This window comes from Planococcus citri, chromosome 4 (genome assembly GCF_950023065.1).
Source record: "Planococcus citri chromosome 4, ihPlaCitr1.1, whole genome shotgun sequence".
Taxonomy (NCBI): domain Eukaryota; kingdom Metazoa; phylum Arthropoda; class Insecta; order Hemiptera; family Pseudococcidae; genus Planococcus; species Planococcus citri.
Window position 1 is genome coordinate 35049835 of NC_088680.1, and position 26892 is coordinate 35076726.

The 26892-nt window shown below is 33.0% G+C and overlaps 2 protein-coding genes across 4 annotated transcripts in view; one reads left to right on the forward strand and one right to left on the reverse strand.

Annotated features, from left to right (window-relative positions):
* The window catches only part of LOC135843186 (scavenger receptor class B member 1-like), a 118245-nt gene extending 115625 nt beyond the window's left edge, over positions 1 to 2620 (reverse strand). Inside the window, exon 1 of one of the 2 annotated variants that reach the window (XM_065360972.1) lies at positions 2356 to 2620. In XM_065360972.1, coding sequence (XP_065217044.1) covers positions 2356 to 2383 — 28 coding nt within the window. In that variant the 5' untranslated portion in view covers positions 2384 to 2620. The remainder of the gene's footprint in view (positions 1 to 2355) is intronic. The other variant, XM_065360975.1, reaches the window with a different exon arrangement.
* A 16729-nt stretch (positions 2621 to 19349) lies between these two features.
* The window catches only part of unc-13, a 110030-nt gene continuing 102487 nt past the window's right edge, over positions 19350 to 26892 (forward strand). For both annotated transcript variants that reach the window (XM_065364265.1, XM_065364266.1), the window contains exons 1-3: positions 19350 to 19531; positions 20185 to 20241; positions 20536 to 20571. In XM_065364265.1, coding sequence (XP_065220337.1) covers positions 20220 to 20241; positions 20536 to 20571 — 58 coding nt within the window. In that variant the 5' untranslated portion in view covers positions 19350 to 19531; positions 20185 to 20219. The remainder of the gene's footprint in view (positions 19532 to 20184; positions 20242 to 20535; positions 20572 to 26892) is intronic.

Here is a 26892-nt window from a genome sequence, read left to right on the forward strand (position 1 = left end):
GTATCGTACAATAGGAGGCGTGTGGTTGGTAATTGAGAGTACAACTCGGCAAAGAGCTCTTAAGTTGGAAATGTGTCGTGAAAATCAGCTAAGAATTATATTTTATGCTGCGTTTTTCACGTGGCGTGGGTCGAAAATAATGAGAAAATTTTTCGCCTTCATCGTCTCTATATCGCGTCTCGTTCTTATATTTTCCTTTTCGTTTATACGACTGCATATAAATTCGTAAACTAAAAAGGCCGTCGTGGTAATGGGATTTTTACCCTGGTAATTGAAAAAATTTCACCCGAGAGGAATTTTTTTTTGTTGTTTGGGGAGATAATAGCTATTTCAATATGGTTGATGAGTGAGCTTCCTTGTGTTGTGTTTTAATAGGTCTTTTGTGTAGAGAATATAACGACGCGAAAGGAGGCTGTGAATTGAATTTTTTTTTCTTAAATTAGGATTTTAAGAAGAGGTTTGAAGTTGTATTGGATTTAAAATATGTATTGTGATCGAGAGCACCCTTTCTCGTCAAATCAATTGTACTTCTTCAGAGGCATGAAAGGAGAAATTATCGGAATAGTGGTAGAAAGAGCAAGAGAAGGGGAGGGATTTTTTCCTTCAATGAAGAAAGTACCTCAAACAGCAGAAAAATGTCACATCGTGCTGAAAAAAATCAGTAGGGCTGGGCATCCTAAATATGTACGTTTTTTTTTTTTTTTTTGTCAATTATAAACTATGTTTTTAATAGGAAATCAAAAAGGCAATAATTTGAAAATTTAAGTTCGATTCGTGATTAAATGTACAAATAGAAATTTGATTGAAAAAAAGAGAGACAAGTGTAGTGTATCCGATTTTCCACACTTTAGTGACATGAAAAAATTAAGGATCTTTTGCCCAAATTGGTTTTTTTTTCAATTTATTTTTTCTGTGATTTTCCTTCATAGAAAAAAGAATTAATATTTTTGATACATTTTTCTCCAACATTTGACGGTCTCTTTTTTACGTCAATATCAAAATTTAGGGCCTCCTCAAGTTTCCAAGAAGAGATAAAAAATTCCTCACCGGTGCAGAATTCTTTTCGAGTTATTTTTGTTGAATTTTTCGAAAACTAGACAAGTCCAGATGAAAGCTCTAGAATGACTCCAAACCATCGTAATGTGAGGTGGGGGGGGGGTGAAATTTTTTTTTGAAATGAATTCAGCCAGAAACCCTCTTTTTAGAGGATAAAAATTTGAAAATAAAACTGCCAGTCTCTTTCCCCCTTCCCCTCCAATCAATCTGTGAGGTCGAAAAAGTTGTCATGGATTTCAATCATGTCCCTCCACATTTTCTGGGAGATTCTTTTAAATTCCCAACTCCTCAAAAAAGAGCTACATAAGTAAATATGCATCAAATAATTGTTTGAAAAAATCCCACGAAGGTTCCATTCAATTTTTGATGTTATTAATTGTTTAGTTCAAAACTTGGTTGAAGTAGAAGGGGGAGGTGGAGGGGGGTTGAAAGAAGTGCTGGTTTTATGAATATGAATAGGTAATAATGCATAATTTTGAGCCACTCTCGACTCAAATCTGCGTCAAGAATCGATTTCATCGTCAAGGTAAAAGAAGATGCAATTTACTCATGAAAATACCATTTATTTATCTAAAAAATTTTCTCGAGGGGGCACATTCTTGGACGTTTCTCGTGTCTTTTTTTATATTACTGAGACTGCAGGTGGAGCTAGTGAGTCAGAGAAAATGAGAAAATTGAAATAGTTGATGAGAAGTGGTGGGAGGAGGAGGGGGGGGGGTCGTCATGTAAAAAAATTGTCCACCTGTTGCGTGTGAAGAAATTCGTTCGTTTATCGAAATGGCGACTATTAGATGATGAGAAAATTTGTATTTTTGTTGTATTTTTTAATAATTTTTTTTCGATTTCATGATAAAAAAATTTCATTTCGTAACGAAACGAGAACGATTTTTTTGTCAAAAATTTGTTGCTTTAATTTGGAAAAAGGGTACGTACTTCTTTAAATATTATTTTGCATTAAATTAAAATTTTCCTTCTCGTTTGCAAATTTGCGAGTTTTTTTTAAAGAAATGAATTTTTTATCATCGGCTGTTGATGGGTTTGTGGAGGAAAGGGATTTCAATTGGCCTTCTTCTTGGTCGGATACATGCTCTGATAATTTTGAAAATTCGATTAAAAATTACAGAATTGTTATTCATTGCTGATATTTTCTCATTGTCAGAAAAAATGTCAGTTTTCAGTAGGTACTTATCGATTAAAATACGATTTTGAATATTTCCAGCATTTTGAACCACTTTACGAAATTGGAAAAGAAATGAGAAATGCATACTTTTAGAAAATACAATCAAAATAGCCACTTACCCCTGTTCATAAAATCTGGGAAAATCATCTTGCTATCAAAGAACCTGAAATTTCAACCGAAACGTAAAACTCCGAACCGGAAAACCAGCACACCGTCGTCAAAATGAAACTGTCAAAAAATTCGAAAAATCGAAATAAGTCACATGCACAAACATTTGAACAAAAAGTTTTTTAAAAAACTGTCAACTTGTAAAAAAAAATTGCTTTTATTGATCACGCTCGTTTAAATGAAGCAAATCGAATGAAGTGGATTGTTTAAATGAAAAATCGACAATGGTTTCGAACCGGATTGCTTTTTCTTATCGAGATGAATTCTATTTTTCTTATCAAAATGGTTTCGAATTATGTGTTACTGTATTATCTCGCGTGTACGTATTTATAATGTATATTATTGGTATACTGCACTTAATAACTCGATAAGGTGTAAATGTAGAGGTACGAAGAATGTTTGATCTCATTATTGCTTGTATTTGGATGAATTTTTACACGAATAAGTATACCTGAGATGATCTGATACTATGTGCAAGGTATGGAATGGGGAAGTGCAATTTGATAATGAAAATGAATGATTTTTATCTTTGGAAAGATTTCAGAAGGGAGGTGTTTTAACTGTTGTTTCATTTTTTTATCGAAATACTTCGAATGCAAACTGAAGCTGTATCCTGATTAGATCTTATTCACTCGAGTGGGAGTATTTTTTTGCCAAAGAAGGGGAGAGGTTGAAAAATCAATTCTGACCATTTTTACCCTATTTGATTCATTTTTTTTTTTTTTTTTTTTTTTTTTGAACAAAGATGTGAGAGTAAAAACATTTTGAAAAAGCAAAGTGCATAGTTCAAGACGTCTTTATTCAATTTCACTGTCAAAGGCCTCAGGCTGTATTCTGGTTTTAGTTTCAATCGACTTAAATAAGAGAGCAATAAAAACAGTTAATAGTAAATACGTCAAGAAGGTTGAAAAATACCATCTCTCTTTATACGAGTAACTCGAATTCTTTTTTTCTCGTGCGAGGATTAGCAAGAAAAAAAAGAAAAAGAAAAAGAGGACGAAATTCAACATTCAAAATACATACTTGAGTATTTTCTTTGTGAAATGCTACAACTACAAACTACATTTCAAATCTCTCTTAGCTATTTTTAGTAATAAAAGTACAAATCACGTAAAGTAGGCACTTGAAGAACTCCATTTTAGTATTTTAATTTATAAAAGTGTTTTGAAAAGTAGAAAAAAAATTGCAAATTAAAAGATAATAAAAAATAGGCGAAATTTTCTTGAAATTGAATACACCGTTGAGATTTTTCATTCGAGTAGGTAAATTTCTCGCTTAATATTTTAGTTGCGAGAAGTTTTCATTCGTTTGCAGAATGCGAGAGAGAAATGTGTACCTACGTTTATATAGAGATGCGAGAATAAGAGAGAGAGAGAGCATTATGGAAAGTAAACTGGCAAAATGATTCTGTTTGCGGGTAAAATTCTCGTCGTATAAATTTGCCAGGTATAATGAGCTTTTCTTTTGTTAAACTACAGTTACAGCATAACCTTAGTACTTAGTCTAACGCGCATTTATCATTTAAATTCAAAAGTTTACCGTAATACTTTTCGTATTGTCAAACATTAGCTCGTGCGAGTGGAGTTTTCCAGCATCGTCGTTGCGCTGTTTTTCACCATTTTGCATCGCTTTTTTAGACCTAGTTTGTAGCGAATTTTACCTACCATAGCAGGTTTGATGATTGGGTGATTGTCGATAATATACGATTACGAACTGCCTGTTTGTTGTACATATAATGTAAGCGGGACAGATTTATGGGTGATTTGCCGATTTGCATCGTTATAATGGTTGTCATTTTATCGTACTCTCGTGTATTGGAAATGTACCTATATTGCGAGTGTGTAAATATTTGAACAATTCGTATTCGTATTTTTATAAAATATGCTGAACTCGTGCGAGTCAATCTGTCGCGATGGATGAGTTGAGTGACTGATTTGTATGTTTTTTAGTGTAATGTTCTAGGGTACATGTGAAAATGTGTTTGAGGTGATTGGAAACCGAGAAGTAGATTTTGAAATAAGTTTTATAATTTCGAGTTTTTTCCAATTGATAAATTATCGCTTGGTTTCTGTAATTAGTGTTAAAGAATAAAATTGCAACCCACGCTTTTCTCGAGGAGTTGCAATTTCTACATTTTATTCGAAATTCGTGCAGAAGTAAAACATTTTAATCAAATTACCATTTTGAATTAAGTAATTTAATTCATTTAATTTATTTTATCGAATTCAAATTAATTTAATTCGATGTAAATGTATTTTGAATTGCTTCGATTTAATGTAAATTACTTACTTAATTTAATTCAATTTGATACAACTGAATTCAAATATTTACATTTATTTTATTAAATTTCACTTGATTTAAAATATTACAAATCCATAAAAAAACCAAGCTAGACCTGAAGAGCATATCCTAAAACCTTTGCAACCAAAATTTCAGGTCTCAAGGTTCATTTTTTGATTTTTTTTTACGAATTTTTCAAAATTTGAAAAATTCAAAAAAGCAGTTTTAAGGATGATTTTTAAATTTTCTTTTGATAAAAACGTTTTTGGACAAAGTTAACCATTATGAATAATTCTTTCAATGTTATCTCCGGTATATCTAAACCTTCAAATCACTCTGGAAAGGCCAAAATGAGCTTAGAACCTCTCACATTCAGTGGATGCTTATGTACACCTTCTCAACCATTTTAGGTGGAGACCTCTCAAATCAAAGGTGGATTGTGACCAATTCGTAAATTTCAAAAAAAGTGAAAAAAAAACAAATTTTTTCCTGAAGTCTCAAATTTTTTCCAAAAGTATCACTTTTTTTTGCCAAAGTCTCGCTTTTTCACCAAAAAGATAGAAAACAGTTTCGCTTATTTCGCTAAAATTACGAAAGAGTAGATATTATTTTTTTACCAATAACTAGTCAAAAAGTCCTGGTTTAAACTGAAATTGTTAAAGTTTTGCTTCTTTCCAAAAATTGACTAAACCCTTCGTGTATTTTAAACAATTTGCTAAAATAATTTCATTTCTTTCACAAAAATTACCCAAAGTCTGTTTTTTTACGAACACAAAAATAATCATTGAACATGCAGTTTTGATTGTTTGCCAAAATTGTCAAAGTTTTGCTATTTGACAAGAACTTTACTTTTTTCTCAAGAGTTAACTAAAGGTCTCGCTTTTTCGTCTGCAATTGCCAAAAAGTATCTTTCTTTTCCAATAACTCCAAAAAAACCTATTTTTTGCAAAAGTTGTCAAAACTCATGCCTTTTTCAACTATTGACAAAAAAAATTTGTTTTCAGGCAATTTGGCTTAAAAGTAAAAATTTCCGTTTTTTTGTAAAAAAATTCAGTCTTGCTTTTTTGCCGGAAATGGTCAAAAATTACTTCCTTTTGCTTGCTTTTCATCAAAAATAGCTTGTTTTGCTAGTAATGGCAGAAATTTTCATTTTGTTTCCAAAAATTGCCGAAAAGTAGCGCTTTTTTTGAGAAAAAGTTACAAAGTAGACCATATTATTTTTAAATTTAAAAACTGCAGCATTGCAAATAAAATGTTTTTTTTTTTGGTCCTTTTTTCCTCAATTTGTTTACGTTTGTTCCCTTTTTTGCTTGCTTTTTCAAGATTTTTTTATTACTCAAGCTTCAAATTTTATGGGGGTGGGGGTGGGGGGTGGGAATGGAGCAGGAGCACTGATTGGCACAACATTAGTAGTTCTTGATATGTGAGAGTCAACTTCTTTGCTCCAAAAAAGCTCATATTTCATGAGAAAGTTTAAAAATAGCCCTTCAACAGCTTTTTTAATCGGTGGTCAGGGCCTTGGCAATTACCTAGGGGGTATGGGGTTGGGCGGACAATCTGTCTCACTCCCCTCTCCTCTCCTCTCCCCTCCGCATCTAGATTCTAGGATACAAATTGTAAATACATTTTTAAATAAAATCGATCGAAATTGTAAGACCCAAAGTATAAGAGCTGTATTGACAAGGAATTATCTTACATTGGCACATTTATAGGTCGCGGTCGTCAAAAAGACAATATAAATAAGGTATAATAAATGCCTCCGGATGGAAAAGAAAAAAGCTTTCAGAAACAAACGTTAATACATATTTCATTGGCGTATCGATAATTCGATTCAAGTACGTGTACCTAATAAGATTTCGAAAAAGAACTGGGCAAGAAGAATAAAATTTAGGCCATGAAAATTGCGCACGCGTATAGACGAATACCTACATACAAGAAGAGGGATGAAGCGTACTCGGCCATATAATGCTTTATTTTAGATCAATTTAATTTGATTAAGTTTGCTCCATAATGCATATAAACATCTCATTTCCTTCCTCCCACAGAGTAATATAAATCAAGAATGGAAATACGAGACCTATCGGTCGTTAATTTGACATGAAAATCCAATTACACCGTTTAGTGGACACAGATCCCATGTAGTTTACCACAAACCGCGTAACTCGGTGCCTGGTGCTTTTTAAAAAGAATTTTTTAATAAAGCTACGCCATCCATCCATCGAGCCTGAGCTGATATATAATACTCGTATTCGTAGCGTATTTATACGAGAGACGAGATTGTAAGGGGCATTGAATCGAACACTATACGTAGAGCAAAAGACGAATTCAAATCGCCAACGACACGTTTCTCAGGCTTGAGGGCGTTCCACGTTCACGTTTCGTAAAGGTTGTTTACACGAGAAAAATTTTCAAATTTACATTTCAACTTGCAGATATAAATGGCCTTTGAAAAAGAGCGACGAAAGGGGTGTCCTCGAGTAGAATTTCATATACTTACCGCTGCAGGGAAGGGAGTGGGGGGAGTACGTGAGATCTTTATACCTATAACGTGACCGGAAAGCGTAAAGATTGCGACTTTTTAATCGAAACTTCAACAAAATCCGCATTAATATTTAGATTTGCCGAGGCAGCTTTCGACGCGAGATTTTCGCTAAATTTTCCAACATGTGTACGAATGGTTCGATGATAAAAGCGTTTTCCGAGCATTTTTATCATGACGAAATTTTCAACGCTCCAATATACGATACAGATGATTCGATGTGATAAGGCTTTTAAGGTGTACGCGTATGTAGCAGCGAGAGGCGACGAGAAGCGTTATGTACATATTATGTACACGATCGAGTAAAAAGCGAGCTTTTTATCGAAGCTGAAGCTACATGTGTTATTTTAAAAACCGTGTTGCGTTGCTTATTCGATTTAACTGTTTGAGTTTTTCATAACCCGCATAGACGAAGCTTTTTTAAGCAGGGAAATATGGTAGTTTTCAGAGCAGAATAAAACGAAATGCTCAAAACAAGGGGTTCCTAGATGATCGAGATTATTGTAAAACGTGGATTAAATATTTGAGCGATGGCATTCGCATAAGACCATTTTCAACTACTCCGTGATACGAGTATATAGTTTTCAGAAATCATCGAATATTGAAACATTGGTCTATAGAAAAGCTTTCTAACGAGGAAACTTTCACAATCTGTTGACTCCGATCGAGCGGAAATTTGGCTCATTCAAACTTGAAAAAGCATCATCCGCAGCCATGAACAAAATTTTGAGCCACTGAAATTTATTTTTCGATTTTTAGCAACTTTATAAAAAGATACCTAAGTAAGAAGCCCGAAAATTAGTTATATAACCAAATCCCGCCTTTAATAAGATACAACAAATTTCGAGGCGAGCTGGAGCCTCCAACAAAAGTTCAAAGTTGACTGGTATATGTAGATAGGTAGCCAATAACCATAGCTTACTTTCAATCGCTCCAAAAGATCTAATAAACATCACTGAGATTGATGGTTCCATGAGAATGAGATGTAGATTTCAAGGGTAAAGGGAAGTTTTGAGTGATTTTTTTTGAAAATAGCTGAGCATATTAACAAGAACCTGATCAGTCAGCAGGCAGGTCTCAGACCTGGGAAATCTTGTACTTGCCAGGTCCTGAGCCTGGCATAGCATATGTATAGAGGATGAGGATGGTTTTGAACAGCGCATGGTAACTGGTGTTGTTATTGGGCCTCACTGCGGCATTTGACACGGTTACCATCCATTTCCCCGAATCCATGAACCCAAAAAGTAAAATCCCGCTTGCCAAATACCCAAAAAATATTTTCCCAAATCAATTTACCCGAGTATCATTTCCCCGAATGACAAAACGTTCGAAAAAAAGTGTAAGAATTTTTATTACAAAAAGCACAGTTTTCGAGGGCAGTTCTTAACAGCTTAGCAAGCAGCTGCTCAGGGTGTTCTTCAGTTTGTCTTTTTATTGCCGACCACACTTGTTCTGCAGAACATTCTTCTCAGTTGGGAGAATTCTAATGAGGGGACTGATCACTGCCCTTGATCACTATGATGTTATTGCACCTTCCAGTAGTCGTTATGGCTCGTGCCCGGCATGTCTTTGATCTTACTTGCTGGCAATCCCAATACACCTTAGAGTCCTTGTCCTTAGACTTCACATATATACAGTAAGTCCCGCTTATTAGAATCACGGATAATAGAATAATTCGGTTAATGGAATGGAATGTGCTGGGGCAGAACATTTGTATCTTCTTACATGCAAATTTTTCCGTTTATTGGAATAAAAAGAGCATTTCGTTCGGTTAATAGAATTAAAACATCTTCAAAAATGGGAAAAAATCATGAATTTTGGCAAAATTTAACAAAAATTAAATGAAAACATGTGAAAATGGCATAAAAACGCGAAAATAAATATTTTAAATTGGTGAAAATTGGTATAAGATGATGGAATTTTTTTTTAATTTTATAAAAATTGTACAAAAAAGTGTTCATAACATATTAAAACGCTAAATGTAGCTAAAAAACCGAAAAAGTATTAGAATTAACTTTAAAACACATCAAAAAGTGATAAAATCTCAACATATTTTGGAATTTTGCATTTTTCATCCTTCCGCTTTATAGAATCAAACATACCTGGTCCCAAATCAATTCTAATAAGCGGGACTTACTATCCGTTTAAGTGGAGCTTTTCATTGACTATTCTCGCCGCCATTTTGATCAATTATGAAGAAGTGTAACCTTGTCCTTCAAGGAAGGTAACATTTGCAATTTCTATGACAGGAACAAAAATTCAGAAGTACCACCCACCAAAAACTTTACCACATTCCGGTTTTTCAATTCGGGAATTTATTATTCAGGATTTTGGCATTCGGGATCATAAAACAGCACAAAAGTCATTCGGGAAAATTGATTCGGGATTTTATTATTCGGGATTTTGGCATTCGAGCAAAAATGCATTCAGGGAATTCCGATTGGGGGAAATGTACACAGTATGTCATTGGATACTTTGGTATAAGATCTACAGACTGACCAAGGACTACAGATTTACAGAGATCATTTTATGATCCTGCTCAAAGACTGGAGGTTATTATATGTGACTCCAGATGGAAAGAATTGCACTCCGCTTGGAGAAGATGAAAGAATGGCTTGCTGCAGGGAAGTATCCTGTCACCCATTCTTTTTAAAATCTATACAAATGACCAACCAATCAGAGGGTCCTACATGTCACTTCCTTTACGCAGACAACTTTGTACACACGGCGCAGTGCGGCACATTTGTAGATGTGGAAGACACACGGAATCAAGCAAATAGAAGAACTCTATGCATACTACAGAGCTAACCACCTGAGGCCAAACCCAGCTAAGATAGAAATTTGTTCAATCTACCTGTGAAACTGTGAAGCCAAGAGACAGTTCAACATACAATGGGGAAACACCACGTTACGTCACATAGGCTATCCCAAATATCTTAGATGTGATGTGACCCTGGATAGATCACTCACTTACTGGCAACACTGTGAAAATATCAAAATGATGGTGGTGGTAAGAACAACCCTGATTCAAAAGCTGGTGGGCAGTAGATGGGGAGCTAAACCACAGGTCCAGCATACATCAACGCTAGCACTAGTCGCATAATATGCATGCTTAGTGTGGGGAAGATCAGCCTCAGACCAACTCTACTCACAACACTGTATTGTCTAGTGGGGATTGCTCCACGAGAAGTATGTAGGGAAGTGGCTGCCAGAGTAGAAAAACCCAAAGCAACACACAATCCCTTACACCCAATGTATGGCTACAACAAATTACCAGAGAGCAGACTAAAATCCAAACATAATTTCCCAAGAATAGTAAATGAACTAAGTGCTCCTGTTGAAGTTGAGTAGTGTCAAATCTGGAATATAGCATCAAGAACAACATTAAGAGCGAATCGTTGCCTCATGGCAGCCAATTGAATTACAACCTCTGAAGTGGAATAACACGCTTAAAATCCAACCTACACAGATGGCACTTGGCTGATGATGATCTATGCGAATGCGGCGAGGTACATAACGACCGACACCTTTTCAAGTGTCGATTTTGCAATGGAAACCAATAATTCACGTTTTTGTTGTCTTAGCAAAAGATGAGAAAGAAGTAATCGCCACCTTGCCTCAAATTGGCCAGTTGAGGTATCAACTGTTGGGATCTATTGTCAAAGAATCGTAATCATCTCTAGGTGGAAAAACAAAAGCAAAAAAAGTAGGTGATGAAGACAGTATAATTCGATATACCTAAATGTGCTATAATTTGATCATTTTGATTCGCAGCTTTCAACTTGAAGTATAAAATCTAAAAAGTTTATAATTACTCTGGATGAGATTAACACGCTAACTTGCTTGTTGTTAATACTAGTGCGAGCAAGAGAACAAACAAACTTCTAATCACTTTTCAACTTTGTCTCCAAAACCAAAAAATAAAAAATAAAGTCGAGGTGCAGTGACCCGCTTTTTTTTGGTTTAATTATACCGAAGTTATCGATTCAACTTTAAGTAGGTATATAAATATGTTAGGGGTACTGAACAATCGATCGCTGCTCTTTTTCTGTTATTTAACCCCACACGTATAAAAATCTTGCCATATACTCTCGAATTAACTTAACCTTTATCAAAGCCCACACGAGATCAAAGGACAAAACATATACATGTCGAGCTTTACCCATTGCGGTATAATGACGTTTAATTATCGTACGTCAACGTCACCGAATCAAAGTATCGTTGTATGTACATATAATCATATTAGCGAACATTTTGCCGCAAACGGTGAAAATGTATATGTCGTAGAATTTGGCCATCTGTGGGATGCAGCACGAGCGTGCGGAGGTTTCATCAATTGGAAAGATTAACCGTCAACAGCGTGCGCTTCGTTGGCAGAATTTTTTTACATTTTTTCGATGGTTTTCAATTGGTAAAATGTATTAAGTAAATATTCGATCGGCGTATAACCTAACTGGCAGATATTTTGTTATTCTTTCGACTAAATGAATCCACCCCCGAAAAAAGTTCAACTTAGATCCACCGTGAAACTGTGTAGCTTCAACTTCGTCTTCGTAGGCGTATTAAAGGAAATAAAAAGTCTGTTTTTTTAAATCAATTCGTTTCTTGGCAACTACGCTTCTCCTGCCTGGAGCTTTGAAGGAAAGTAGGTGATTAATTCATCGTAAAATTCGAAGCTAAGGGTTCATTTTGAACTTGAAAGACGTTATACACTCGAGAGATCGTAGAACTTAGTTTCTTGCCTTTTGATGTGCTAGGTAGTGGGTATTGTTCGTTATCTCGTTCGAATCTACCTACTTGTTACCTTGCTCAATTCGAAATTACACGGTCGAATGACCTATATCGTTCAGAATACGATAATCCCAAAGCTTCCGATGATGCGAACGTAAAAATTTCGTAAATTTTCCGCAATCCGACCCGAACCGGCATAATTTGAATTATCAAAAGTTTACTCAATTTATGCGTTCGGAATATTTCTTTTTTTTTTGTTTTGTTTTAATCAATGAAACGTCTCTTGACTTTATCTTGGTCACGTTTTGATTGAAGATACGAATACGTCAATGAACATTGTATTAACACAAACGTGAGCATTCTTATCATCATCGCGGTTTTCGTGCATAAAAGTCGAGTTACAAAATACGAGAGCAATTAAATGCAATACTCGCATTTCATTTCTAGACTTTACCTGTTAGATAGATAAAATTTGCAGGCAGGTATGTACTTAACAATTTTTAATGATTTTGAAAGTTTTCGTCGAAATGATCTTCACAGTTGTTTGATTTTGATAATAATGTATAGATACTGCAGGTGACGTGAAAGTTTCAAAACTGGGTAAAAATAGATTATTTTGTTATAGAAACAAATTTTGTTTGAATTTATTCGCCAAAAGATAGCTGAGAACCTTGAGTTTCAAAAAGTTACTACGCCGAAGGTGATTATTTGATAATCATGAAATCAACCTATAGGTACATACAATGTTCATCTCAAGTATCGACATTTAATTATGTTGTTAAATTGAAAATAAGAAATTATGGTCTGTGTGATTTTCGATTATAAGTACCTACCTACTACCTAGGTATCCATTGTATTTTATAACGGTCGCCAGTATTTTTGTTGTTTTTGTTCAGTGTGTGAAGAGACAGCGAGAGAAATAGCGAAATTGCTTGAAATTCAAAAGTATTTGTATGAGATGAAAACCAAGGTTTTAGTTTGATCTTATTATACTTACCTACTTCTTGCTCTCATGAGTTTTAGAAATTCAAAATAAATTAAAAAAACTATTCAACATGTCACATTATGGTAGATCACCAAAAAAATGTTGGGAGGAATTTGACCAAATTCAGGATGGTATTGGTCTTAGTATTGGTAAGTATACCTATACATTCTTTTCGAGTTGAAAGTCACTCAAAAAAAAATCCAACTCGGAGGTATTCCTAGAGGCGAATTATGGACTCTGGAAGAGGAAACATTTTCGAAAAAAAATCGTATCTGTTTTGGGAAAAATGACCCAGTTTTAAAAGATAGTATTTGAGATCCTCCGTCGACCTAGGTCATTACCAACAAAATCCAAGATTACTCTTAGGGTTCTACTAAGCGGTTGAAATTTTTCAAATTGCCTATTTTTAGGTAAATTCGTGTTTTGAACATTTTTCTTCCCAAATATTTTGCAATAATTGAGCCAAAACATCGAAAAGATCGAAACTGGGGAAATATTTTATTTTGGAATGCAGCAGGATCGATTTTTTCATCATTATTGCCAATTCCGAAAAACCGAAAAAAATACTCAAAAATTCAGCAAATTTTTTCGGTTTTTTGAAATTTGTTTTTCCAGTTTTTGATCAAAGTCCAAAGTCAATGAATTATGTAACAGTACCAAAGTAAATTTATTTGGTCATTTCTTTCCTCTTATCAACTTTTACTCCATTTTTACTGAACTGCTAAAAAAAATTCTCCCGAATTTTCTGATCTCCAAAAATTTTTCATTAATTTTCCGTCAAATGAAAAAAAAAACGATCAAGTGCAGGGTTACCAACAACCATTAGTCGCGAGCATACGTGCTAAAGTTGACGTAGACAGATTTTATGGCGTTCTTTGGAAACATGGATTGAAGATGTCAAAAATCATTGATTATTTTATTCAAAAATATTCAAGTTGTAATTTCTATATATAGTCGAAATAATTTCATGAGATGTAAAATAATCACTTAGAAAAAATATTGCAATTTTTCAAAGTTTGAGAAATTCAACTACTGGTCAAGTTTAAATTAAACACCAACACGTTTTGTTCATCTTTAGATTGCAAAACAAAATTTCGAACTTTTTACACTTTCAACTCTCTGTGAAAATTCTCATTTTATCTAAGGTATATGTATCTTAATGCAAAAATTTTTTTTGATTCGTTTTTTTTTCAAACAAAACATTTTATCATTTTTTTTTGTAGAGGACGGGGAGGGGGGAGTTGTAGAGTGTTGGTGCTTTAAGCTTCTTTTAAAAAATTGTTCAATTGATTCTTAAAAATGTGTACTTAATTTCGGTAATAAGGAAATTCGTGTTGGTTGTTTGGAACTGACCTAGATATTTAAATAATGTTTTATTTACGACGTCTTTTTTATTGAAATTTTTGAAAATTGATCCTTTGAAAAATACTGAGGAGATTTTAAGGGTCGAAGAATTGAAATGATCCTTGAATTTAACAATTCTTACTTCGGTACTCGTTTATTTCAAGCTTTTTTCCAAACTGATCCATCGCCCACAAACATGAATTCGTATTGAAAACAATAATACTTCCACGACTTACCTACCTTGTTTTCTATGTATTGTAAACCTTTACCTACTTATTCTGATATTTTGAATTTAATGTTAAATTTTTGCTCGTTCAACAGATTTTTTTGCGATAAAGATATGCTTTCTTATTCAAAAACATTTTCTGTTATTTCTATGTTTCAGATTATACGTGATACCTTCGTCGCTATAATAGGAGTTGTATTTCTCAGTTGACCATTTATTCTTCTCGTAGAAGATATGAAATCCAACCATCCAACATCATAAATCTCGCAATTCGACTGAAAATGAGAAACGAAGAAGCTTATTCATTTCTACCGATCGCTCGGATAGCAGAATAAAACACCTCAGCGTCGTTTTTTTTCGTCGAAATTGAAGCAATTTACCAACATTGTATTACGTTGTACGTATGCTCTGCTATCGTCTCGTCGCTCGTAATTCGTATGTAGATAAAATACAAACACGTAAACCTAGCTAGTAGCTATATAGCTACATCTACATTATTATCCATATGTTTTGCGATATAAACGAGAAGAAACACCAACATGAGTGCATGCTACAATGCACAGTGCCGGATTAACTTTTTTCCTGCATCTTCGATGACATTTTTCTGTTCATTCATTTGGGGGGGGGGGACGAAAATTGGAAGAAAAATGCTCAATGCTTTAATTTTGCAGAAACCGTGGGTTTACAACAAAAATTTGAATTTTTAAATTGATTTGGTTATGTTTGTAGAATTTCTCGGTTTGATTTTTCCATTCTGGAACATAAGCTTTGAAAAATTCATAATTCGAAAAGTGAAACAACATTCTCAATGCGAGGAGTTCAACATTTTCAAATTCTGAAAATAGTTTTCATAAATTTCTAATATTTTTGAAAATACAAGCAAGCTTTTGAAAATTTACTACTCCCCAGAAAGAAAAAGAATTATTTTTGATGTGAGAAGTCAATTTTTTTGCCATCAACATTTTCTAAAAGTTTGAGTAAGAGCTTTTAAAAATGTATTATTCACAAGATGAAATAGATATTCAGTTCAAATCTAGTATTGCAACGCTAGTTTTTCTTAATTGCGATGCATAAATTCTAAGTTTCATTTTATTTATTTATTTTTTCATAGTGCAAATTTTCTGCGCCCCAAGCAGCCGCCTACTCCTCGTTGTGGTTAATCTGGCGCTGATGCTACACGAAAAGAAAAAAAACAAACCAGTATAGTAGCACAGTGGTACTTGTTTCTGCGACTTTATAACTGCTTTAGTTCAAGGTCGCTTGTATTATATAATGCGGTTGGTCTTGTATTAATTAATTAATACCGGCGAACGCGCCTCACACTAAATGACTAGCAACTTATACGACAATTTTACAGGATTTATACGCGCCACAGCGCTCGTCAAAGGATCCGCGTGTGTACCGGAGAGACCCATCCAGCCCATCCTGAGTCCTCCATTTAATGTAATTACACATTAGTCAGCAGATAAGATACGAGTAAGAGCGAAATGCTGGATACAGATTCGAGATCGAGCGAGATGCAACGTATATGTAGTACTTGGGACTATGGATTTCCTGTCCTGTGGCTGCAGCGAAAACCGACGACCGAGGCGAAGATCAACTACGTCAACAAAAATGTAAATTTCTTCGACCAATATCTCACTGACTTGAGTCACTTTTGGGATGAAAATAATCTAGTAGAAAAAACAGAAACCAATAAAACATAGTCAATTAGGTAGAAAGAGTGAGAAAAAAAATCTAAATTGAAACAATTACGAATCAGCTGACTGTAGAACTACCTACGTCAATGCGATGCAATATTTTAAAAAAAAAATTGGGAAAGAAGTTTCGTAAGTTGATTTCTTGACATTGTAAAAAAAAAAATACGTATTTTAACATGTGCCTTACTCGTTAACGAAGATATAGAAATTAATTATTCTACGCTCGGTTGGGTTAAAATTTTTAGTAATGAATTTATTACGAGATTCATAATACCATGTAGGTGTATTTTGTATGCACAAGTATACGGAGACTATTACTGTAAGCTCTCGACGATACTGAAGGAATACCTTTAATACAAATGCACATGCATAGTAAGTGTATTATTACGTGCGGCCGATGCGTATGTGTAGTAAAATTCGAACCATTGATGCTAATTTTGTTTCAGCTTTGCTTTGTGAATTTAAAAATGTACAAGCGCTTTCACCTTATTTCCACAGGTTACAGATCAATAAATTTATTGGGTCTGTCTTCCGGAAGGTTTTGATTCTTTTTAGTCTGTTCAATTGGGAGAAATGTTGGTCCAGGCCAACGTTCATACAATGAATGAGGTTACGCCAAACGGGAGATAGGTAGTTACTTTTGAACAACTCGCCCATCGGTTGCTGTGACGTCATCGGGAAGAAGCTAGAAAGTAGGTAAGTTATGTCTGCGATACTTTTTGTATGACAGAAATTGTGGTTTTCATTTTTTTGGCGAAACGAAGGGGTTTGGGTGAAATTTTATCAGAACATAATTTTAAAATATTGAAATTTATTATCGATCGTTGTACCTACGTTTCATTAAATTTTGTGCAATAATAACAATTTTTATGATTATTTTTATTACTGGATTTTTCACTGTACGCAAAGTTCACATTAAAACATTGTTATTTTCATTTTTGAAATTTTATTATGGAAGTTTCAAACTGGGATTTTTTTAGTTTGGAGATAAAATTGTGCCGAGTGAAGCAAGGGCAAAAGCTTTTAAAAATTTGGGCTTTGAGATATAAAAACAATGTTTGAAAAAAAAAGGTTTATTTCTTTTGATTCAAAATTTTAGGATTTGAATGACGAGTTTTAAAAATTTTAATTTTGAAAATAAAAAGTAAACAGACCCGAACGAAGCGAAGACAGGTCTCGTACTCAATTTTCCCCCAAAAAGTAATTTTGTACCTAACCGAAAAAACTCGAAAAAGTAATTGAAAAGTAATCGATAAGTAGCCAAAAAAGTGACAGAATGCGAGCATAACATTTTGATAAAAAAAAATCACTCACAAAAAAACAGAATATTAGATACGAATTGATGCGCGTATGTATTTGATTTTGAAAAGTTGAACCAAGCATTTCGAAACTTTTTGATGAAAAATCGAGACTTTTTGACAATATTTTGGCAGCAAAGTGAGGCTTTTGGCTTTTGGCAATTTTTGATGAAAAATGCAATTCTCGGAAAAATAAAACGAGACTGACGATTTTAACAGAAAGAATGATTTTCTCACAGTTTTTGGCAAAAAAACAAAACATTTGGACAATTTTTTTTAATTCAAAATTTTCTGAAAAAACAACTATTTTTAGAAATTTTGTTTAAAGCGAGAAGTTTTTTTTTACAATTTTTGGCGGAAAGCAGGATTTTGACAATTTTAGCAAAAAGAAGGAAATACTAAGCCGGGCCTTTAGATAATTTTGAAGAAAAAAAATTTTAATGCAAAAATTTGATGATTTTATTCTAGTAAAAATTTTTTTTTCGAAAACTGAAATTTTTTACTGTGCAACTTATGGAAATTTTACGTAAAAAATCGAGAATTATCAATTGCGAAAAAGCTAAAATTTTCAGCAATAGGAAAGGCTTTTGGACAATTTTTGCCTTTTGGGGAAAAATAAAACTTTTTAGAATTTTTTGGGGAAAAAACGATAATTTTGACAATTTTTAGCAAAAAGCTAGACTGACCATCTGTGGGAAAAAGCATGATTTTTTGGCAATTATTGACCAAAAAAATGGTACTTTTCGCAATCTTTGTTGAAAATGGAAGAAATTTTTTGATCATTGACATTTTTATTTTTAGGCAAAAAAGCGGGGTTTGTGAGGTAATTTGTATATGAAGGGGAATAGATGCCTACTTCTTGAATTTTTTTGCGAAAAAGTGACAAGTTTTGGCAAGAAATGAAGCTATTTGGAAATTTTGACAAAAGGGGAGATTTTTGCTAGTTTTAGTGATACTACATAATTAGTCTTAATACATTTTTTTCTCTCTCGCTTCAAGATGTAAGTATGCAAAAATTGAATTTTCGAAATTTTTTAAATATAAAGTGCCTGCAAAAAAAAATCGTATTTTAAGAGATACATTTTTTATGGTGAGAGAATCTACCTATTTTTGACTCCACTATTTTAGAATTTGATTATTGGATGATTTATGAAATAAAAGAAGAGCAAAAATTTTTGCGAAAATTTGTGTTTAGAGAGAGTAAAATAGTATTATTTTTGGTTTTAGGTATCTAGAACACAGTCTTTGCCCAAAATTTGAGTCTTTGAAGTTGATACACTGCAGAGCTGGATATTTATATCGAAAAGCACAAAATTCTAAACATTTTGGTATTCTTAAAACACCTACGTATTCACTGAAAATTTTGAGTTAGTAATTTCAATTTAAACTTCGCACACAGTAAGATTCCAGAACTGAAAATATTTGTAAAATCGTCATTATTGCACAAAATCGGATTAAATTTTATACCAATCGATAGTAAATTTTAATATCTTTAAATTAAATTCTCATAAAATTTCACCCAAACCCCTCTGTTTTGTCAAAAAAAATCGAAAACCCACAAAATCTCATTGTGTCGACATTTTACCAAGGCGAGAGCTTTTTCCCTGTGACGTCACACGTCGGTGCGGCAAGAGGGCCGGTATCGCTCCGTTTTTCACTTGAAACGGCCTTTGGTGTAACCTCATTCATTGCATAAATGTTGGGTCCAGACTCGACTAGGTCGTTGAAGTGATAGTATACATAGTAAATGAGTAGCGTAAGACCAAACAGACATGCGTCACTTGGTAATTGTTGTGAGCGTACGTTAGGATTGTTAGGATTAGATGAAGCAGGATCGATAAATACTATAGGCGTTGTTAGTGTTGAACAATCGCAGGTCACAGTAGCATCGCGAATACTATGATAACGACGTTGGCGAATTTTTCTATTATTTTATTCTTACTGAAATGAAGAAAAAATGGAATACTCGTATTCCGCCTAAAATATTCTCAAAAATACGGCGACATTTTAAAATGTATACCTACGTAAGTATCGTATCGCTTTAGCCAGAGTTTTCCATTTCCGGCATTTTCTCATTGCCAAACATGTTTTTTGTATGTTTTTTGTCGAAACCTGATTTCGTTCGATGTGATGATTTTTTTCGAAACCGAATGCGATTTTTTTTTTAAAAGCCATTTGCGTATTTTTACGATACCCAGTATCAATCATGACCTAATTTTTTCGCCGCTCGACCATTCACGTGCTGTAAATAAAGGCTAAATTATGTTTATTTTCATTATCAGTTCTCTGGGTTACTATACATGTGAACTTGATGTAATTTCAACGGTCAGATATCTCGTCGAATCGATACGTATTACGGATTTAATGATTTAGTGGAAGGTTTTTTTTGAGTTTTTAGCTTTTGAGATGCTTTTTGTAAGGAAATTTTTACTCGTGGAATGATAGTAGCGTTCGTATTATCATTCGAATTTCGAACGAAGGATATCACTTTCGTCATTGCTTCTCTATAGTGTATCGTGCTATGAGTCATCCTTCGATGATTTGGTACGATTTTTGTAAAATTTTAAAATTTTTGTTTTGCAAATAATTAGAGATCTATGTGAAACTCAGTGTTAATAGATTATTTGAATGGATTATAGTAGGTAAATGACTCGTGTTTGCTTTTGGTTTTGTGCAGGATTACTATACATCGGATATTATCAAAGAAACAATATGGCTTTGTTGAGTATAATAGGTGAGTACACGTTATCAGTATGTATTTATTTCGCTTTTATCACATGAAATCTTGAATGGAAAATCCAAACCATCGTACTACTTCGGATAACTGCAATCGTTATGCAACTTTTTGCCTTGTTACTGATAAGAAATTTTATAGACATGATTGTCGAAGGTACGATGCACTTTTCCGGCAGTTTGATGACCATATCGTGATTTTATAGATACCCATCGTTGTTTTAAATAATTAATTAAAATAAATATTATGCAATTGCAGTTCGAGTTATTAATTAATTTTGTGTTGTTGTTTCAGTGCGCCAAGCACAATATTCCGGAGACAAGAGCACCAGTGAGTAATTTTTACAAGGATTTTTTTATTTTATTATCGCTTTCATTTCGGTGTTGAATTGGGTGATATTTTTATTCTGGCATTTTTGAGGATTTTTAGATCGTATTGGGATTATTTGGATAGAAATTTGAGTTCTGCAATTGGCACGAAAATCAGTGGTTTAAGAACTGAAAACGAGAAATGAAAAATGAGCATTTATGTGTAGGACCAAATCAGGAATAAAAAATCAATTTTGAAATTTGGAATTATATTCTGAATGAGATGAGAATATTTAGATAGAAATTTAATTTCCAAAATCACAATAAAAAGCAGGAAATTGATTGGTAAAATGATCAAGAATGTTAACTTTTTTTTGCTTTTTCGTTCGAAAGCAAGTTCGAAAGTGTTGAAAGCTCGTGACTGACTCGATTTCTGGTCTAGTTTTTCTGTTGATAAAACTTACGCGAATAATTATCAAATTGATGTTGTCTCGAATTTGAAAATAAAAAATTTTAAATTGCTATGATAATAGAATGATGAAAGATAGAGTACCTCTTGTGACAAAAAATGTAACTTTTTTGAATTTTTTTTTCGTCCTCGTAAAAAAAAGAACAGCTCTTCTTCTTCCTTCCTCTGGTTATTTTTATCTATTTGGTACTCATTAGTAATTTTTCATCAATTACTCGTTAATTTTGATCATTAATTTGTCTCTTGAAAAATTAAGGAAAATGAACGTGTTCTGAATGGTTTGATTTTTGATTAAAATTTTGTTCGGTTTCTTCTGATTTTGAGTTAGTTTTGATCCGAGTCTCGTTAACAAGCAGCCGAATCAAATTTACAATTTAATTTGTGTTTTAAACATTTGTTTATGGACTTTTGAAACGTTTCATTTTTTTTTTTTTTCAAATGAAATGCTTTATGAGTGAACTGTCTAATTTCCTGACACATGTCATAAATGTCGTATAATTATTCAATCGATGAAATGATATGTTTTTGTTCTTCAAAATTTTCGCTTGGACTTTTCAAAGTAAAAAGGAAACGTTTCGTTCAATTTTTTTTTTTTTTGAATATTTACTTTCTTTATTTAGTACATGAAAAATTAGAAAATAAATTATTGCACGTTAAATAATGTATCAGTGTGAATGGGATTTTTATCAAGGTTCCAAAATTATGATTATGTATTTTTAATGACGAATTGTGGGTCATCTACATTTTTGCATAAATTGGACTACTTATATACTTTCTACTTCAAGAATTGAGAATTTTCAAATTTACTTGACTGTATTTTCTGAAAGTTTTTTGAAAAATCGTTCAAAATGATGCGTATTTTGTAAATATGTATGTATGTAATTCCATTACTGATGTACAGAAACCTCTGAAGTTCAAAACAAATGATTAACCTGTAACCTGTGACATAGAAGACGCCGGTTACCTTGTAATTCGAACAATTTTTCTCGGTCCAAGTATTCAGATTATTTTTTTCTAAAAAAATCCGTTAGTTGTTACTTATCCCATAATGTTATTTCTTTTCACTGAACCGTATACAAAAAACATACTAAAATGAAAAAAATTGCATGGGGGTGATTAAAGTCTTCATATGACAGATTGTGTTCAAAATTACTGCTTGAGAGAAACAAGAAAAACATATTTTTTTTGTGAAATCGATTTCAAAATACAAAAAATAATGTTTATTTTTGTATTTTTTAGAACAAATTTTCAGTGCCTTGTGTAGGGAAAGTGTCCCTTCATCTATTTTGGCTACGCATTTATCGCTAAAATCATTAATCAATCGTAAGGTGGAAATAGGAGTTTGACCCAATATCAGTGTCCCCTTTTCAAATTTTTTTTCCATCATCAAGAAATTTTCAAAAAAATAATCAACTTTTTTGAAAGGTGTGTGGGAGGGGGATAAATTTTGAAATTTGGCACACAAGTGTGCTTTTTTTGAACGAATTTTTCTATCTTCGTAGGGGTTGAAGGAATACATTTTTCTGGCAAGTTGCAAAATTCAACAAGCAAAAAAAGGATCTCACCAGGACTCGTGCTCAATTTTTCTCAAAAAAAAAAGTAGATTCAGTATCCAAAAAATTTCCAAAAAGTGAAAAAAAATTACAAAACATGAGCAAAACATTTTTATGCAGAAAAAAATTACAAAAAAATTTACAATTAAATTTCACGAAAAAATTACGAAACAAAACATTCCTATTGAAATTTGATCTTTGGCAATTTTACCAAAAAACAGGGCTTTTTGAAAATTATTGTCAAAAAAGTAAGATTATTTCGCAAACTTTTGGCAAAAAAATGAGCTTTTTAAGTGTTATTAAGAGTCAAACTTTTTGGAACTTTTTACGAAAAAACAACATTGTTCAGCAAATTTTTAGCAAAAAATTTGACTTTATGGCACTTTTGAATGATGGCGAGGCTTTCTGCTGTTTTTTACTGAACGCGAGACACCTTTGAAAATTTCATGACAAAATACCGAAACTTTTTAGCAATTTTTAGCAGAAAAGCAAAGCTTTGTCAATTTATGAAAGAAAATGAAAATTGTTCTCAACTTCAGGTAAAAAAGCGAGACTTTTGACCAATTTTGGTAAAATTAAAATTAAGCGAGCATTTTTCAAATTTTTCGTAAAAAGCTGGACTTTTTGGAATATTTATTGACAAAAAAAATGATATTTTTCGCGACTTTTGTCGAAAAAGTACGATTTTTACATTACTTTTTGTAGTAGTTTTTGGTAAAATAATGAGAATTTTTGATTTTTTTCATCGCAAAAAGTACAATTTTTGGCAAGAAACGAGCTTTTTTGGCGACGAAAGTTCGAATTGTCGCCAGAAAATTTGACATGTGCGACGTGCGCAACACGACTTTCAGTTTCTTTTTTTGTGACTATCAAAAAAAAACTAGTCAAAGGTCCATTTTCAAATGTATGAACATTTTTTTCTGATCGTTATGAAGTAGGTAATTAGACCGAATTTAAATTACGTACAGATAGGAATGCTTGCAACATTTTAATTTTTTGAGTAGGAGTTAGAAAAGAAACGAACGTGTTATAGTCAAACAAAGCTGCTGTGGGGCAAAAAACTGGACTAAAAAATTTTTGATATGAATGGAAGCGTATTTATACTTGAATTTTTTTTTCTTTAAACTTCAAAGATTCGCATATTTAAAAATTTTATGAATTTATAATCACTCCGAATTTCGGTATACACGTATATTTATAAAATTACGAAAATTTTTGGTGCCTTTTCAAATGAACGAAATAAAATTCAGCATGTTGCGAAGGGATCAAACAGTACCTAGACATTCGACAAAAAATCAAAACAAATCGGGACGCTAATTTTATTCGAATATTATTCCACGTGATTTCGTTTCGCTTTTAGAAGTATACAAATTATTTAGCTTTCAGGTTGAGCTTTTTTTTCAACAGAAGAGTAAATCATATTGTTAAATGGTTGATTCTTCGAACAAATTATTCAAAAACACGAAATCTTTCAATTAGCGATAGGTACTTAGCGGCGTTATTCTGTTGGAAAATTTCCGTACCTCGATCGAGTTCGTCGTAATGATATTCTTATTTACAGACTCGATTTCATTCTAATTGAATGTAATTTAAAAAATGCCAGAATAATTTATTACTTATGTCATCTTCGTGTATAAACACAGGTATACGTATACATCGCCTGTTGTATGCAGTTGTCTATACACGAGAGTCTATGTACGTCTAATTTGAAAATAAATATAGTCCGCGAGATTCATTCGAAGCTAATACCAGTAATAGCTCATGCAAAATCACTCCATCTTCCTATCATCAATTCGCGATGAAAAATTTTACCTCATTAACGTTGAAAATCGTAACGAAATATGTACAAATTGGTTGAAATTAATCTCACGTGGTTCGACAACGGATCTACATCTGTTTAGGAATAAAAACCCACTACCATGACTAATTGTACGTTAATTCGGCGACACGACCTATCTGAGCTAAGCTCCGAGCGCAAAAGATGCTTTAAAATTTGGTCTAAAATTTTCTCAAACGTTAATTGAAAATCGTTAGTTCTTTTCTTACCTATTTTAAATTGTACAGATAATATACAACTTAAATTAATATCAATGGAACTGGCTCACTCTCAGATACGTCATGATGTGCTGTAATTCAACAATCCTAATCTCTAATGATTTAATTATCAATAGCAAATTGCCTTTACTGATCGTAGCAGTCGTAAAGACTCGTACAATTAATCATTATTCATCCGGAGTATTTTGATTTGGAAATTCATCACGTCAAGGGGGAAATTTTATAATTTTTTTGTTTTCTCGCCAAAAACCATATTCAGATATTTTGTTTGTCAAGGTTGTCATATTTTCTGCGCTTAGTTTAAAATGTTGTAAACTTATCATATTGTATTCGAGCTGAAAAACAATTTTCGAGTACTTAACCCATTAAATTGCCGGGTTTGAATATTATGATAGAGGATGTTTTATGAAACAATTTACGTATACGTACGTACGTGCTAGGTGCTTTCGTATATGTTGAATATTCATGTGCATCGTAATCGTAACTACGCAAATTTACTTACCAGAATTACGATTTAATTTTTATTACCAATTTACTTAAATGTACGATAATCACCTGTACATTGTAAAGCTTGTAAAGTTGCGTTGTTTTCAAGGACTCGCGTTTAGTGTAGTAGTACTGATGGTGGGGATGTTTTACTCGTAAGTTACGAAATTTGATTTGTGAAGTTGAGGAGAAGGAGGAGGAGATATGAAAATATGTGTGGATACCAAAACAAACAGTTAAATTTAACCCTTTCTCTATATCTAAGCTAAATGACCTTGAAATTTGACAATGTTCGAAATTTTTTTGCAAATTCAAGAGCATTGTTGTAAAATTGTCGCTGGAAATAATTTTTTTGGAAATTTTTTCGTCTGTATTAAATAGCGATTTTTCAAGATTACTGCTTTTAGATGGAAGGGTGTGAGGTGGAGTGGATCGTTTTAAAACTTTTTTCGAATTTTGATGGAGCCCGACCCTAGCAAAAAGTTATGGCCAAATGACCTCAAAAGACGTGGGAAAAATTTCAAATTTTTTAGTCAACGTTAAACACCCCCCCCCCCCACCCGAAGGAAGCTCAAAGTTTTAAAATTTTGGAAAAATTGCATGTCAAAAAAAATTTTTGATTATTTTTACAGATGTAAATCAGTTGTTTAATTCCAATTTTACCATCTTAAAAAGATGATTACAAAATTATCATATTATTTTTAATGAAAAAAGTGTATTTTGAGAACTTCTGCATTTGGCAAAAATGAACTTTGAACTTTTTTAATGGCCATATAGCGAACATATGCCGGTACTAAAAATATCAAGAGGCCATCTAAATTGAAAAAAAAATTCAAAAAAATAATAGATATACCTACAATTGAAAAATGTTCCAATTTTCAAAACTTTGAACTAAAGCGAGGGGAGGGGATTTGAAATCTTTCCTGCGTATTGAGGTCATTGGGCCATGATTTTTTACTAAGCAGCATCAAAATTTGAAAGTTTAAAAATAATGAACCAATTTTTTCACGCACAATTGGTTTGGATACGTAAGAGAGCGACTCATATGACTGTAGAATGGGAGATTGAATGCTTTCAGAGTTTTGAAATCAGTTTTCACTCATTTTTGCATTCGACACATTGACTTCATTGGCACCGAAACTAGAAAATAACTTGCAAAAAAACAAACCTCACAGATTAATTTTGAACTTATTCAAGCCCATTAATTGAGAGGAAGGGGGATATGAGCCGTGTACTTTCAAAAATGGAAAAATTTATTGACTTAAGAATTTTTCAGACAAAAAAATACTTGAACTGGGGTGAAGTTCGAAGGGCTTCAGAAATGTTGAAGCACATGGACCCTTTTAAATGGTCCTCTATGAAGTCAAAATTATTCTCTGATGTTTGCTTTATTCGCGTATTTTCGGGTTTTAGGGCCAATGAAGTCAATGCGATAACAAAATGTGCCAAACTGACTGAAATTATGATTTAAAATTTTTTGGGAACATTTCGCCTCCTCCTTCTTTTCTTGTCGCTCCAAGCTCCTCATATTCCAAACACGACCAGAAAAATTATGTCAATTTGAAATCGACAAAAGATTTTCTCGGAGTGAAGATTGTTCTTAGGAATCTAGTATGTAGTTTCAAAGGTAACAAACTTGAAATGACCACAAAATGTTCAAAAATAGGAGAAATGACAGTTTTTAAAATTTTGGGGCACTTAATGGCGTTCTTTGTGTAAATCTTTCCTCAGACTCTCATTCCTCAAGTACACAAGTAGGTATATGTAGTAATTTTAAATT